This window comes from Mizuhopecten yessoensis, unplaced genomic scaffold (assembly GCF_002113885.1).
Source record: "Mizuhopecten yessoensis strain PY_sf001 unplaced genomic scaffold, ASM211388v2 scaffold4033, whole genome shotgun sequence".
Classification (NCBI taxonomy): Eukaryota; Metazoa; Mollusca; class Bivalvia; order Pectinida; family Pectinidae; genus Mizuhopecten; species Mizuhopecten yessoensis.
Genome location: NW_018405342.1, coordinates 338,586 through 354,917, shown reverse-complemented (window position 1 = coordinate 354,917; position 16,332 = coordinate 338,586). Strand labels below are relative to the sequence as shown.

Here is a 16,332-nt window from a genome sequence, read left to right as displayed (position 1 = left end):
TTCCGTGCACTTTTAGATATATTGATCTTCAAAATATTGGTATACCACCTTGGATAGTCATTAATTTGATAAAAGTTCGTCGTTAATTTATTCACTTAATTAATTACAGAATAACATCTAAATGCCACTCGTTATATAATCTGTAATTACGATTTAACAAACAATCAATTAAGGCTCCTTATAAATCACTGTAAATTACGTGGGTGATAAATCAAGATATTTACGTCTGTTAGTCCGGACAAATAACGTTTTTTTCAATTAAGAATATTTTATATTATGATCTAAAGTCGGCATCAGATCAACACGTCACAGGGACCTGATAATTTGTTACAGAATAATTTTACATGTTTTAGGGGTTAACATCGACTGTCGGTAAAAAATACTCGTAGATATAATCATTGAGGATGTCATTTTTACCGAAAGTCGACCTAAACCCCTAAAACATGTAAAACTACTCTGAACACCTTATAGTTTAGGTCCAAATATAGCTGTAATAATGAATGCTCAGGTCCCTGTGAAATACGCAAAGCAATATTGTATCGTACACGCATAGATTTTAAGATTGTTTATTTACACTCAGGTCACATGTATATTATTGATATCTAATTATCAAGTCAATGTATACCTATGTGTGAACAATTCGTACAATTATCATAGTACTATTTTATTACGGAATTATTCATTATCCCCAGATTGTACGAAACTAACGCATGAATGACGATTTTGGTAACGTCTGGAAGACGCTTTGAATAAAAAAAATCAACGTCGATTTCTTGGCTGTTTGCATGGTGGTTTGGTACGTGTTGTTGATCAACAATATATTCAGTTTAATAGAAAATGTCGTCACATTTGAACTGAAGACCTGCGCTGTAGTGTCTAGCATTCCTCTTTTTCATTTCAGAACGCATACCAATATCGGAGAGTGATCGAATACCAAGATGTCGGCTCCTACAAATGCGCCGATCCAGTCGACGGCGGGTGCTATCCCGATGAAAAACGAGAAGGGTATTACTTTCTATTTGTGATTTATGATACAAGTTGCTGTCTGTCTGTTGATTTATGTAAGAATTACGAAAGGCGACATTAGAAAATCAGTTCTGGGCCATCTCCTTGTCAAGTTAGCAAAATATGGTCCGACATCGTTAACACAGGGACCTGAGAATTTGTTACAGCTATATTTGGACCTAAACTAAGGTGTTCAGAGTAATTTTACACATTTTAGGTGGTTTAGATCGACTTTCAGGGGAGAAAAAAACAATGATCGAGAAGGGCGGAAAGCTTTAGATGTCGAAAAGTTGACCCCATTTAACATTCTTGCATCAAAAACAACATTTCTTGTTGATTTACAGGAAAATGCTTAGTACCGTTTGAAAGATGGATACTTTTTACGTTTAAAAACCTCCTATATGCACGTACAATGTATTCTCCTTCCGCAGACATGATCTCTGTTTCCTCCAAAAACACACCATTTCAGAGTTTCAAAGTTTTTCGCAGTCATTGTGCCACATTTTTGTATATTAATGAGTTTGATATCTGCCACGTGCCGAGACCCATGGTGTGATTGGCTGGAAGCGCAGCCATTTTTCCGCTAAACCAACCAACACTGAATGTTTCGGCACGACGCTGACGTTAACCTCATTAATACACAAAAATGTGGCAAGATGACTGTGAAAAACTTTGAACCGCTTTATCACAACCTAGTTTGTAGGTTGTCTCAAAGCGGTTCACAAATTATTATCTTTGGTTATAGGGCCTTTGCAACCAGCTAATACCTTTCTCAACTCCTTGGGGAGCATACAGCCGGTACTCCCATTTCAGCGCTTACAGTTTATAGCATTCTACAATTCTAACACTGCCCAACCACATACTCATTTACAGCTGAGTAGACTGGAACAAGCAGGATAAAGTATCTTGCTCATAGATACAACACAGTGCCATGCTGTGACTCGAACCCACAACCCTTCCGTCACGAGCCCGGCTACCACTAGACTACCGCGCTTCAATCAAGTTTTGATTTAAACATCTCCTCTCTGAAACTAGAGGGCAGATTTCAACCATATTGTAGTGGTAACATCCTTATGCCATAGGAATAAAAAGTCATGCAAATAATCCAGCTGACAAACTTACTATCTTAGTCCTTCCGTTTGAAGAGTGGAGTAAAATGGGTCAAATGGGTGTTTTTTCTTCAAATGTTATATCTTCTGTCAAACTACTGTACAGATATCAACCAAATTGAAACGTTAAAACATGCTTAGCCCATGAGAGTCAAAAGTTACACAGATAAATAGTCTGACATTCCCGAGAACTTGGGGGCTGGGCAAAATGGGTCAAAATGGCTGATCTGTTTTAAATGACATTTCCAAAACTACAGAGTAATTATTATTTTTATCAAATTTTGGAAGCATGCTGAGCTCATGGGGATCCAAAGCTATACAGTTTAAGGGACCAAGTCTCTGAGGGCTGGATAAAAGGGGTAGAACTGGATGGTTCACTTTCAGGGATATCTCATCCCAAACTTCTTGCTAGGTTTTAACTATAAAATTGAAGTGGTACCATGCTTAGCCCACATGAAATATAAAATAAAGTGGTGTGCCATCCTGGAAACCCTCTTCCTAAAGTATTGCATACATCTCAACTTGATTTCCAAAAAGACGGATGAGTGATTCAAGGCCCTTGAGCCTCTTGTCAGAATATGATGATGTCAGTGTTTTCTATTTGTAGGTGATCTTACTATGCAGAAAGTGAAAGTCAGTCGTTATGTAACTGGTAAAAGGTGAGTGATGGACCTGTTTCTCATTTCTAGGTTATTTAAGGACTGAATTTATGGATAGTATTATTTCAATATCTTTCTTAACGACCAACATTGATTACATTCTTAACAACCAGGCAACAAGATTTTACTTCATCATTTTGGAGGTTTTCTATTGGTTTCTATTACATTTTTAACTTGCTGTTTGTCAAGTAATGGGACTTTATTTTCATGTGAAAACGCTCTTATTTTCTTTTCACAAATTCAACATTTTTTATGGTAAATCTGTGTTGTGTTTCAGACCTGACTATGCTCCCGACAGCAGCAGCGAAGAAAGTGAAGATGAGTTTGTACCTGTGAAGACAGAAAAGGAAGCACCAACTGTAGATGAAAAAGATGAAGGAGCAGACACTGTATATGACCGACGTCTCCAACGATTACAGGGACGTGACATTGAAAAAGATGAGGATGACAGGTGGGTTAAAGGGCTATATATCGGGACTGAACACAAGTGTTGAGACACATTCAAAAAATTTAAAATAACTTTATACAAATGTGAAATTCTGTGCCATCTCCTGACTCTCCTGTTTTGAAACAGAAATCATAGTTCAGATTGATGTCTATTATTTGAATAATATTTTCTGTTGCAAAATATTTTTTGATAGAAAAAAACCCTTGTATATGTCTTTTCACAAGCAGCATTTCACCTCAGTAGAAATTTTGCAGTGACTATGTATTTACTCTTTCAGGACTTTTTCAGATATACTATATTTGTGACAGATCTTCCAAAAACAGTTTTATTACTCATATATTTGTTCATTATTTTGAATCCAATTTGTGAATAATCAATGATGCTTTAACACATCTCTAACAAAATTCAGGTACGTATTCCCAACTGCCAAAGTAGAGTGCTATAAGTATCAAAATGTATTGTTTTCTAGCTCACCTGGTGAGCTAGTCCGAATTATTCTGTTGTTTTATCGACTTTTTTTATATCGGTCTGTCGTCAATTAACGTCAGGACTCCAGCCCTCTATAATATGTTGGAAATAAGCGACCCACACCTGGGTCGCTCTTCAAACTGATATTTTAGAAACAAATCGTCACTTTCACACACATGTCGCACATGGATCGAAAGATCTATTCTTTATGCACAAGATGAACATAAATTACATGCCTCAAACAACCAATACAATCACAAAAAACATATTTTCAAACTTCTTTTCACTGATTAAATTGTAGTCAGAATCTGTACTATGTTGAATTTGCTGTTACAGAGTTGCCAGACATCGACGGGAAGTGGAGGAACCAGAGCTCATACAGGAGGGGTCAGATTCGGAGGCTGAGGGAAGGAGGAGGCGAGGCGAGGAAGAAGAAGAAAGCAGTGAAGAGGAGGAGGAAGAATTAGATGAAGAGGTCTGTGTTAAATATTTTTTACCTATCTGTTTGACAAGACTCAGATTTACCTCTCTGTTCAACATAACAAAATACAAAAAGTCAAACTTTTTACAAAACATAACAATTTTGTTATTGAAATGATTGAAGCAAAAACATACCTTCAGTGATGCACTCCCTCTTTTGTTTCCTTTATGGCTGGATATAAAGAGAAGCATTATATTATACATGAATTTAAACACTAATCAGACTTTGTGCTGATTTACGATGATAAAGTTATTTCACAAACAACATTTCAAGTAAATTATCATGGAAACAATTAGTGACTTACCGTGGTACTGATCACTACATAATAAAACATGTATGATTTAAGTAAGTATATCACAATAGATTAAGATTTTGTCCAAGTCTGTAAGAAAGCCATGTTGATGTTTTCTATATTTTAATGTTTTCAGGAGATTGAACGGCGAAGGATACTGCTGAGACAGAGGGCACTACAGAGACAGGAGGAAGAGGTAAGAAATAAATTACTTGTACATTCTGTTGCTATGTCAGTGTATCTGATCCTGTCAGCCCTATATATGTCATTGATTGATAACAGTGCTTTTATACGCTATATATTTACGAATACACGTCTAATCTTTCCCAGAACCTGCACAGGTCTCAGCACATGGAATTCTTTGCATTAAAGAATTACTCCCTAATGTATGCATTAAACATATCTTAGTAAAATGGATTGGAGTCACCAATTTTCCCCAGGTCCTGCCAAAAAACTACAAGTTATGTGTAAAATTTTAGGCTTTATATCTTCTATCCATCTTCTCATTTCTTACAGATTAATCCTTTTCAGAGATAAATTTAAATGTTCATTTGTACATGTTGTGTAAAGTGAAACAGGTTGAAGCCAAAACCAATATGTTTTTCCATATTTAGCTCACCTGGCACGAAGTGCCAAGTGAGCTTATGCCGTGGCGCGGCGTCCATCGTCCGTCCGTCCTCGTCCGTCAACTTTTCCTTTAAACAACTTCTTCTGAAGAACGGACAGGCCTGGAGTCATGATATTTGGCTGAAAGCTTCGTTGGTAGGAGCCCTACAAAGTTTGAGAACGAAAATGACCTTGACCTGTTTTCAAGGTCACAGGGGTCAAATATGTCAAAAACTTCAAACGACTTCTTCTAAAGAACTAAAAGGTATAGAATCTTCATATTTGGCTGATGGCTTCCTGGGATAGAGCCCAACAAAGTTTGAGAATGAAAATGACCTTGACCTACTTTCAAGGTCACAGGGGTCAAATGTGTCAAACACTTCAAACGACTTCTTCTGAAGAACTGAAAGGTATAGAATCTTTATATTTGGCTGGTGGCTTCCTGGGATAGAGACCAACAAAGTTTGAGAATGAAAATTAGTTTGACCTACTTTCAAGGTCACAGGGGTCAAATATGTCAAAAACTTCAAACGACTTCTTCTGAAGAATTAAAAGGTATAGAATCTTCATATTTGGCTGATGGCTTCCTTGGATGGAGCCCAACAAAGTTTGAGAATGAAAATTACCTTGACCTTCTTTCAAGGTCACAGGGGTCAAATGTGTCAAACACTTCAAACGACTTCTTCTGAAGAACTGAAAGGTATATAATCTTTATATTTGGCTGGTGGCTTCCTGGGATAGAGCCCAACAAAGTTTGAGAATGAAAACTAGTTTGACCTACTTTCAAGGTCACAGGGGTCATATATGTCAAAAGCTTCAAATGACTTCTTCTGAAGAACTGAAAGGTATAGAATCTTTATTTTTGATTGATGGCTTCCTTGGATAGAGCCCGACAAAGTTTGAGAATGAAAATGACCTTGACCTTCTTTCAAGGTCACAGGAGTCAAATGTGTCAGACACTTCAAACGACTTCTTCTGAAGAACTGAAAGGTATATAATCTCTATATTTGGCTTGTAGCTTCCTAGGAAAGAGCCGAACAAAGTTTGAGAATGAAAATGACCTTGACCTTCTTTTAAGGTCACATGAGGCAGATATGTCAAACACTTTAAACGACTTCTTCTGAAGAACTGGTAGTTATAAAATCTTAATATTTGGCAGGTGGCTTCCTGGGAAAGAGCCAAACAAAGTTTGCGAATGAAAATGACCTTGACCTACTTTCAAGGTCACAGCGTTCAAATATGTCAAACAGTTCAAACAGCTTCTTCTGAAGAATTAAAAGGCATAAAATTATAATATTTGGCTGGTGACTTCCCGGGATAGAGCTCACCAAAGTTTGCAAATGAAAATGACCTCAACCTACTTTAGAGGTCACAGAGGTCAACAACATTTTAATGGATTTGTTCTTGAGAACTAAAAGGAATGGATTCATAAGATTTGGCTGGTAGCTTTTTGGAATAGAGCTAACCAATTTGAGAAGGAAAATGACATTGACCTACTTACAAGATCACAGGGAAAAATATGTCAAGCAACTTCTGAAGAAGAATCTAAAAGCATAGAATCTTATAATAATATTTTGCTGGTAGTTTCAACAGATGGAGCCAACAAAGTTTGCGAGGGAAATATTTTTAGTGCAATATAATATTTAATGAGAATATTTTGCTATGACTGCTTAAATATTCAGGTGAGCGATACAGGCCCTCTTGGGCCTCTTGTTGAAAATATTCAATGTTTAACCTTGCTTGACAAAAGTAATACAATGTAACTTGCTAATAATTGCTTTTGTTGATTTGCAGGAGGTGATGGATGTGGAGGATGAGAAAATGGATGGAGATAGTGAAGAGGAATCGTCAGAGGAGGAAGAATACACAGACTCAGAAGAGGAGACAGGTCCCAGACTGAAACCAGTCTTTATCTTTAAGTAGGTCACAGTTCCAGACTGAAACCAGTCTTTATCTTTAAGTAGGTCACAATCCCAGACTGAAACCAGTCTTTATCTTTAAGTAGGTCACCATCCAAGACTGAAACCAGTCTTTATCTTTAAGTAGGTCACAATCCCAGACTGAAACCAGTCTTTATCTTTAAGTAGGTCACAATCCCAGAGTGAAACCAGTCTTTATCTTTAAGTAGGTCACAATCCCAGACTAAGACCAGTCTTTATCTTTAAGTAGGTCACAATCCCAGACTGAAACCAGTCTTTATCTATAAATAGGTCACAATCTCAGACTGAAACCACTTTCCTGAGATAAGGGTGTAATGATATACTGCCAGAATTTAGTGATGTGATTTCAAAATTAACAATACATTAGGTTTAGGTGTACAGAAAAAAGATCATGGAAAGGAAAGATAAATAAAATCATTTCATGAAGAGACATAATTAATTTGTTTATTTTTACAGAAAAGACCGTATCACAACTCTAGAGAAGGAAAAAGAGGAAGCCAAGAAGAAGGATATGGAGACAGAAACCAAACGTCTAGTAGAAGAACGGCGTAAACAGGCTCTCAAGGTGAAGAAACAAGACAGACTTGACCATTAGTCCTGATTTGTAGGAAAATTATAATGATGCCTACAAACTTTAAACACCACCATTGTATTGAATACATTTCCAGGAAAAAAAAGATTAATGCGAAACAATCATTTCAGCATCTAATAAAAACTAATTTCACTACTTCCATTTAAAAAAGAATGGTCATCAGAAAGGAATTTGATCATGGAAAGAAAAATTATAACTTAAACATAAAGTGTGTTATTATAGAATTCACCTTACCATGTCACCAAAATGAAAAAATCCTCAAAATGTTATTGTGCCTATTCCTGACATTACTCGGATGCATTTCGTGCTATACAGTGATAATTATTCCACTTTTAAAGGGTCTATTTAGTCAAATGACAACCTGAAAATAGAGCCGATACTCAAAATATGTATCTCCTAACGAAAGTCTACGTAGTTGATAATGACATGACCTGAAGCCAACGTCCAGTGTGATCAGTTTCATTTTTGGGGAATGCCGTTATAAAAATGGCTACGCCCAAAAAAGTGCAGTGAGAAGATAACCTGTACAGCACTACTCTGTTCACACAGTGTTAGTTCTGAATGTTGGTTCACACGTACAAACATGAATTAACACAGTATATCGCAAGTAAGAATTATAAGTATCATAATATATTCCTCTAATCGCATATTTCTGTTCACATTTGGATTTGAATAAAAACAAACAGGTTCAATTAGAGCATGCACGCACTGAGAAGGTGCTGCAGCGAGATTTCAAATCACAGAAAGTATGTTATCAATTGGTTTAAATGAAAAACAGATCACTCATTTATAACGATGTTTGAGATGCTGTTGGAAGATGATTTTGATTCAGAATAAATGTAGGTACTTGTATTTCAGAGAGGCTAGGTAAATAAAGCGAGAAGTTACCTAATTCTCTCCTTGGCTGGAAAGACATTTTTGTTAGCTACAAATTCACAGACAGCTGCAGCTAAAACGTACGGCTGTACAGTTAAGGATTTCTTCATTACTGATTGAAAACACCAAGAAAACATTGTCTCTTGCCTATTTCTCGAAATGTATTGTTCATAAGGAGTATCAAACTATATAATCATGAAGAATTTTGTGACAAGTTTATATAAAAAACTTACTTCACTAAATTGTCCCTTTAACATGAGTTAAATAAAATGCATGTTTTTTTATTGAAAAAAGGAAAATTTTGTCCAAAGATTTCTTTCTCCAGAAACCAGGACCAAAATATAATGGTAAACATTTTGTAACTATCAGCAAATAAAAGCAAGTATATGTTTAAAGTCAATCGGAACACCTGCCCTGATTACAGTACCTTTCATCAAAGATGACCAAAGTGAATCGGCTGAGGTGTTCCGAATGTGTTTATAGTAGCTTATAGGAGCTTATCAGTAGGACCACTTAGGCAGAGACACATGCTAAAACACTGTTATGCCATGACACCCCAGTGACAATGATTTGTGTTTGTCCATTAAGATGATTGCGGATGACAATCGTCGTGAAATGGAGGAGGACAAGGGCACGGTCGACGCCTGTGATGCACTTGACTCTGGTGACGATGATGAAGAGCAGTACGAGGCCTGGAAAGTGAGAGAATTACGGAGGCTGAAGCGTGACAAAGAAGAGCGAGAAGCGTGAGTTTTCAAACTCAGATTAATGCATATATGTGTGGATTTGGTCAAGTTGTTAACACCCCAGCCTTCCAAGCAGGGGGCCAGTATTCAAATATTGAGTTATTTCATTAGATTAGCTAAGAAAAAAAATGTGTAAACTACTTATTGTTTATGCGAAAATCTCTTTTAACAATGAAATTACAATTACAGAATTTGATTTTGGGAAGCATAAGTCAAGCTTAAATGTTTTTCTGTTTAAAGGGCAGAGAAGGAGAAGCTGGAAGTTGAGCGACTGCGGAACATGACTGAGGAAGAACGTCGCAACGAGATCAAACAAAACGGCAAGATTGTCACAAACAAAGCTCCTAAGGGGAAATACAAGTACCTCCAGAAATACTACCACAGAGGAGCCTTCTTCTTGGTAAGTCTAACTACCATGCTACCACAGAGGGGCCTTCTTCTTGGGAAGTCTAACTACCATACTACCATAGAGGGGCTTACTTCTTGGTAAGTCTAACTAGCATACTACCACAGAGGGGCTTTCTTCTTGGTAAGTCTAACTCCCATACTACCACAGAGGGGCCTTCTTCTTGGAAAGTCTAACTACCATACTACCATAGAGGGGCTTACTTCTTGGTAAGTCTAACTACTATACTACCACAGAGGGGCCTTTCATTAGATTAGCTAAGAAAAAAAATGTGTAAACTACTTATTGTTTATGCGAAAATCTCTTTTAACAATGAAATTACAATTACAGAATTTGATTTGGTGAAGCATAAGTCAAGCTTAAATGTATTTCTGTTTAAAGGGCAGAGAAGGAGAAGCTGGAAGTTGAGCGACTGCGGAACATGACTGGTGAAGAACGTCGCAACGAGATCAAACAAAACGGCAAGATTGTCACAACCAAAGCTCCTAAGGGGAAATACAAGTACCTCCAGAAATACTCCCACAGAGGAGCCTTCTTCTTGTTATGTCTAACTACCATACTACCGCAGAGGAGCCTTCTTCTTGGTATGTCTAACTACCATACTACCGCAGAGGAGCCTTCTTCTTGGTATGTCTAACTACCATACTACCGCAGAGGAGCCTTCTTCTTGGTATGTCTAACTACCATATTACTACAGAGGGGCCTTCTTCTTGGGAAGTCTAACTACCATACTACCATAGAGGGGCCTTCTTCTTGGTATGTCTAACTACCATATTACTACAGAGGGGCCTTCTTCTTGGTATGTCTAACTACCATACTACCACCGAGGGGCCTTCTTCTTGGTAAGTCTGACTACCATACTACCACAGAGGTGCCTTCTTCTTGGTAAGTCTACCTACCAAACTAACACAGAGGGGCCTTCTTCTTGGGAAGTCTAACTACCATACTACCACAGAAGAGCCTTCTTCTTGGTAAGTCTAAATACCATACTACCACAGAGGGGACTTCTTCTTGGTAAGTCTAACTCCCATCCTACCACAGAGGAGCCTTCTTCTTGTTATGTCTAACTACCATACTACCACAGAGCGGCCTTCTTCTTGGTAAGTCTACCTACCAAACTAACACAGAGGGGCCTTCTTCGTGGTAAGTCTAACTACCATACTCCCACAGAGGGGCCTTCTTCTTGGGAAGTCTAACTACCATACTACCATAGAGGGGCCTTCTTCTTGGTATGTCTAACTACCATATTACTACAGAGGGGCCTTCTTCTTGGTAAGTCTACCTACCAAACTAACACAGAGGGGCCTTCTTCTTGGAAAGTCTAACTACCATACTACCATAGAGGGGCCTTCTTCTTGGTAAGTCTCACTACCATACTACCACAGAGGTGCCTTCTTCTTGGTAAGTCTACCTACCATACTACCACAGAGGGTCCTTCTTCTTGGTAAGTCTAAATACCATACTACCACAGAGGGGACTTCTTCTTGGTAAGTCTAACTCCCATCCTACCACAGAGGAGCCTTCTTCTTGTTATGTCTAACTACCATACTACCGCAGAGGAGCCTTCTTCTTGGTATGTCTAACTACCATATTACTACAGAGGGGCCTTCTTCTTGGTATGTCTAACTACCATATTACTACAGAGGGGCCTTCTTCTTGGGAAGTCTAACTACCATACTACCAACAAACAAAGCTCCTAAGGGGAAAAACAAGTACCTCCAGAAATACTCCCACAGAGGAGCCTTCTTCTTGGTATGTCTAACTACCATACTACCACCGAGGGGCCTTCTTCTTGGTAAGTCTACCTACCAAACTAACACAGAGGGGCCTTCTTCGTGGTAAGTCTAACTACCATACTGCCACAGAGCGGCCTTTTTCTTGGTAAGTCTAACTAGCATACGGAAATACAAGTACCTCCAGAAATACTCCCACAGAGGAGCCTTCTTCTTGGTATGTCTAACTACCATATTACTACAGAGGGGCCTTCTTCTTGGGAAGTCTAACTACCATACTACCATAGAGGGGCCTTCTTCTTGGTATGTCTAACTACCATATTACTACAGAGGGGCCTTCTTCTTGGAAAGTCTAACTACCATACTACCACCGAGGGACCTTCTTCTTGGTAAGTCTAAATACCATACTACCACAGAGGGGCCTTCTTCTTGATAAGTCTAACTACCATACTACCACCGAGGGGCCTTCTTCTTGGTAAGGCTAACTACCATACTACAAGCGTGACAAAGAAGAGCGAGAAGCGTGAGTTTTCAAACTCAGATTAATGCATATATGTGTGGGTTTGGGCAAGTTGTTAACACCCCAGCCTTCCAAGCAGGGGGCCAGTATTCAAATATTGAGGTATTTCATTAGATTAGCGAAGAAAAAAAATGTGTAAACTACTTATTGTTTATGCGAAAATCTCTTTTAACAATGAAATTACAATTACAGAATTTGATTTGGTGAAGCATAAGTCAAGCTTAAATGTTTTTCTGTTTAAAGGGCAGAGAAGGAGAAACTGGAAGTTGAGCGACTGCGGAACATGACTGGTGAAGAACGTCGCAACGAGATCAAACAAAACGGCAAGATTGTCACAAACAAAGCTCCTAAGGGGAAAAACAAGTACCTCCAGAAATACTCCCACAGAGGAGCCTTCTTCTTGTTATGTCTAACTACCATACTACCACCGAGGGACCTTCTTCTTGGTAAGTCTAAATACCATATTACCACAGAGGGGCCTTCTTCTTTGTAAGTCTAACTACCATACTAACACAGAAGAGCCTTCTTCTTGGTAAGTCTCACTACCATACTAACACAGAGGGGCCTTCTTCTTGATAAGTCTAACTACCATACTACCACAGAGGGGCCTTCTTCTTGGTAAGCCTAACTACCATACTACCATACAAGTTTTTTTTTGATGAACTGTTTCCATAGTATGTCCAGATAATATAGAGTGGACCCAACTGAAAGTCTGATTGATAAAAATGTCCAAGTCAATCTAGTTCACCACACATTGCTATTTTTGTTTGTTTCAGAGTCAGGACGATGATGTGTATAAGAGAGATTTCTCGGCGCCGACACTGGAGGACCACTTCGACAAAACCATTCTCCCCAAAGTCATGCAGGTCTGTCACTCGGCATTTAAATGCTGTAAAATCTCATTATTCTGTCACCGTTTTATCTTGGCATTGTTAAGAGGTTTAGAGATATATTAAAGAGATTTATATTATTTATCATGGGAATTGTTGTGTTAATGGGAAGAGAACCTTGAAATACAATGCTGGTAAGAAAGGTGATAAATAAATCGTAAGTTATTATATCAAGGTTTCAGTGTACTGTAAAGTCAAATCTCATTGATCCGGCCACAACTTATACAGTGGTTCTACTGAGTTTCATAGTAAGTATTCATGACAGATTGAATTTTAAGAAAGGAACAACTGTTATAATGGATCATAGATGTTCCACGTTGTTAAGTGTAACGTATTTGATTTCATGATGATGAATTCTTCTGGCGATTTGATGCAAAAATCTGTTAAAATATCACAGATGAAAAGTCTAATATTTTGTGAAATACTTACTTTGTACAACTATAGCTCTTCAGATTATCTAGTCAACTAACACCCTTCAAATCAATCAAATACAGAAAATATCTCCTTACGAAAAATTGTGCATTTGATAATGATATGGCCTGAAGCCAGTGTCCAGTGTGGTCAGTTTGATCTCCTGGGAAAGTCTGTGATAATACAGCTACAACCAAAATATCAAAACCCATGGATTTGATTTCAGATGTATGCAATAAATCACATGCAAGATTTATATGTATCATAATATACACATCTAATGAGATATTTTTGTTCTACATTGGACTTGAATAAAAGGAAACAGGTTTAATGAGAGATGTAAACAAGGGGTAGTGTAGGGAGAATTTGAAATTGCACAAAACAAGATATCAGTAGGTTTAAACCTAAAATAAATTACTCATTTATAACAATGATTGAGATGTTAGAATTTCACTGCCACCAGCCAATATAACATATAGCGATTTCTTCATAATTAATTGAGAGTGCCAAAAAACATGGACTCCTGTCAATTTCTTGACCTAAATTATTCATATATAAAGTATGAAATTATACTGTCATGAAAAAGTTTGTGACAAGATAAACAAAAGCTTACCTCACTGAATTATTCCTTAAATACTGATTATAATTGTTTATCAAAACTTGTTATATATTATTCAAGGAATTTGAAAAGGATGTCATCAAACCATCAGACTTCTCACACTTCAGTAATCTATTATTGTACAGTGTTCTGTCAAATACAAATCAAAAATGTTTGTTTGTGGCCATTTCAGGTGAAGAATTTTGGACGGTCAGGCAGAACTAAGTACACCCATCTTGTTGACCAGGACACGACTCAGTTTGACTCCCCATGGATGACCGACACAGCACAGAATCTCAAATTCCAGGCCGGGAAAGGCGGCGGCATGAAACAAGTCTTTGACAGACCATCTAATAAGAAAAGAAAATGAAATGAATTTTCTTAGCAAAGACTAAAAAAAAAAACTACATGTGGAAATAACAGTTTTTTCAACAGGGACATACAACCGATAGGAGGGAAAAGATCTCCTCCTATTTTCAATTCCACAGGGATGATCATGTTTTGTTGACCCTATTTCGTAAATATCCATAAATCTGTCCTAGCAATGGCTGTAGTATCAGTGAGAAGATGTGGCAAGGCGTGACATTGCTTTTACAGTAAGTGAGGTCAGGCATTATATAAAGACTATTTTGCTGACTAAAATACAAAAAGTACTTGAAACATGATATTTTCACCCTGCATTCTGCCATTTCAGGCATGATATTTTTGCCCTGCACAACGTTATTTCTAAACGAATTTACACAATGTCTAGGTATTTTTAAAGTTATATAAATAATTATTGCTCTGTTGGACATCTTTATTAAGGGCAAATATAAAACCGGGAAGCCTATATTAAACGGGTGGTGAAAATATCTCATTTTGCTGTATATACCTAATCTTTATAACAGCATATAGGATTGGAGTATATTGATATTATGATCGGGATATAAATTGTTTTTCCACCCTACACATGCTCAGGTTTCCCAGGTGGTATTGCCTTCATTGGGCAACTGTCCAAAATAATGAGTAAAAGGTGTCACCCCTAATCTTCTCATGAAACAGGATCAGTCTCAAGGAAACAAAGAATCATATTTTCTCACGACAAGGATGATAGTTGTATATATTGCTCTAGGATATAACAAAATAAATTAGCAAAGATTTGAAGTTCCCCGATCCTGTTGTAGACTTATTTCAGTACAGAATTTAAAACTCGGAGTGAGGGGAGGCATTTTGAATGCTAAATCCTAACTATCATGTGACAATCTTTATTAAAGATTGGAAATCAAAGGGATAAAATGAAACTTAGGCAAAAATCATTGGACCCATGTATGTAAGCACTAGTCTATATAGGAGTGAATAAGTGTATCATTGTCCTTAATCCAACCTATATTTAATCAACTGGTTTCAAATATGTCTTACGACCATTCGCGTAACATTTTTATATGTTACACATACATCATCATTCATGTGACCTCGTTTAAAGTCCTGCTCAGTGGCTTTCAGTCTTTTGTATACATGGGCCAATGAGCTGGGATTGTGCAGCAGTAGTGAGAGACGTTTCTGTGTTAAGAGGGGTGGAGGCTGAGTCGGAGTGTAGAAGTTAGTGTGTGATATGTAGAAGTATCAGAGGTTGATGAGTGTGTGTGTGTGTGTGTGTGAAGGTTAATGAGTGTGTGTGTGATTGGGTGTGTTGATATATGGGTGTAGATGTGTGTATGTATGTGTGAAACTGTGCATTTGAGATATTGTAAAATAAAAAGATGATAAAACAGATTGTTTTTGTTGTGTGGTTGTTCTACACCATTCTGTAGTGTTTATACTGTAGCTGTAAAGGGGACTGCTGAAAAATGGATTTCATAATAGGATTGGATTAAGTAATTAAGAAGATACTTTTTAAAATATTGAAAAAAATATTTGAACAAATTTGGAACATGGAACATATGAGACCTCCCCTGGATTTGTACAGGTCCTGACAAACTGTGAGTACAATTTAGTATTGTTAGCTCGTCGCTGTGACTTTTAATATAAACATTACAATTCAATTAATCTCAGAAAATGAAATTAGATTTTGTAGGATGTTACAAGCCCTCCGAAACAGCTCGGGCCTGCAGAAAAAACACTTAAGACTTTCCGAGTAGTTTTTAGCTCACCTGGCCCGAAGGGGCCAAGTGAGCTTATGTCATGGTGTGGCGTCCGTCTTCCGTCCGTCGTCCGTCGTCCGTCCGGCGTCAACATTTTACTTTAAACAACTTCTTCTCAGTAACCAAAAGGCCTAGGGTGATGATATTTGGCCAGAAGCATGCTTTGATGAAGGGCTACCAAGTTTGTTCAAATAAATGACCTTCATCAATTTTCAAGGTCACAGGGGTCAAATATGTAAAAATCTTTAATCAACTTCTTCTGAATAACCAAGAGGCCTAGGATGATGGTATTTGACCAGTAACATGCTGGGATGAAGGGCTACCAAGTTTGTTCAAATAAATGACCTTCATCAATTTTCAAGGTCACAGGGGTCAAATATGTAAAAATCTTTAATCAACTTCTTCTGAATAACCAAGAGGCCTAGGATGATG

At 37.6% G+C, this 16,332-nt stretch overlaps 1 protein-coding gene across 2 annotated transcripts; it reads left to right on the top strand.

Annotated features, from left to right (window-relative positions):
• The first annotated feature begins 718 nt into the window (after positions 1 to 718).
• LOC110448416 (microfibrillar-associated protein 1-like) lies at positions 719 to 15,379 on the top strand. Of its 2 annotated transcripts, none has more exons than XM_021494635.1 (12): positions 719 to 796; positions 902 to 1,005; positions 2,722 to 2,773; positions 3,051 to 3,224; positions 4,026 to 4,164; positions 4,599 to 4,658; positions 6,863 to 6,987; positions 7,465 to 7,573; positions 9,065 to 9,222; positions 12,125 to 12,284; positions 12,658 to 12,747; positions 13,974 to 15,379. In XM_021494635.1, the coding sequence occupies exons 2-12, from the start codon at positions 939 to 941 to the stop codon at positions 14,148 to 14,150; spliced, it is 1,311 nt and encodes a 436-aa protein (XP_021350310.1). In that variant the 5' UTR covers positions 719 to 796; positions 902 to 938; the 3' UTR covers positions 14,151 to 15,379. The 2 variants fall into 2 exon arrangements, with proteins under 2 accessions (XP_021350310.1, XP_021350309.1); XM_021494634.1 differs by lacking the exon at positions 12,125 to 12,284 and adding an exon at positions 9,463 to 9,622.
• The last annotated feature ends 953 nt before the right edge of the window (positions 15,380 to 16,332 follow it).

What these genes read in the sequence shown, in the direction of transcription:
- LOC110448416 (XM_021494635.1), top strand. Translation starts at nt 939, where the DNA reads ATGTCGGCTCCTACAAATGCGCCGATCCAGTCGACGGCGGGTGCTATC. An exon ending in AGGAAGAATTAGATGAAGAG is followed by an intron (nt 4,165 to 4,598) that starts GTCTGTGTTAAA and finishes TAATGTTTTCAG; the next exon opens with GAGATTGAACGGCGAAGGAT. An exon ending in AAACCAGTCTTTATCTTTAA is followed by an intron (nt 6,988 to 7,464) that starts GTAGGTCACAGT and finishes TTATTTTTACAG; the next exon opens with AAAAGACCGTATCACAACTC.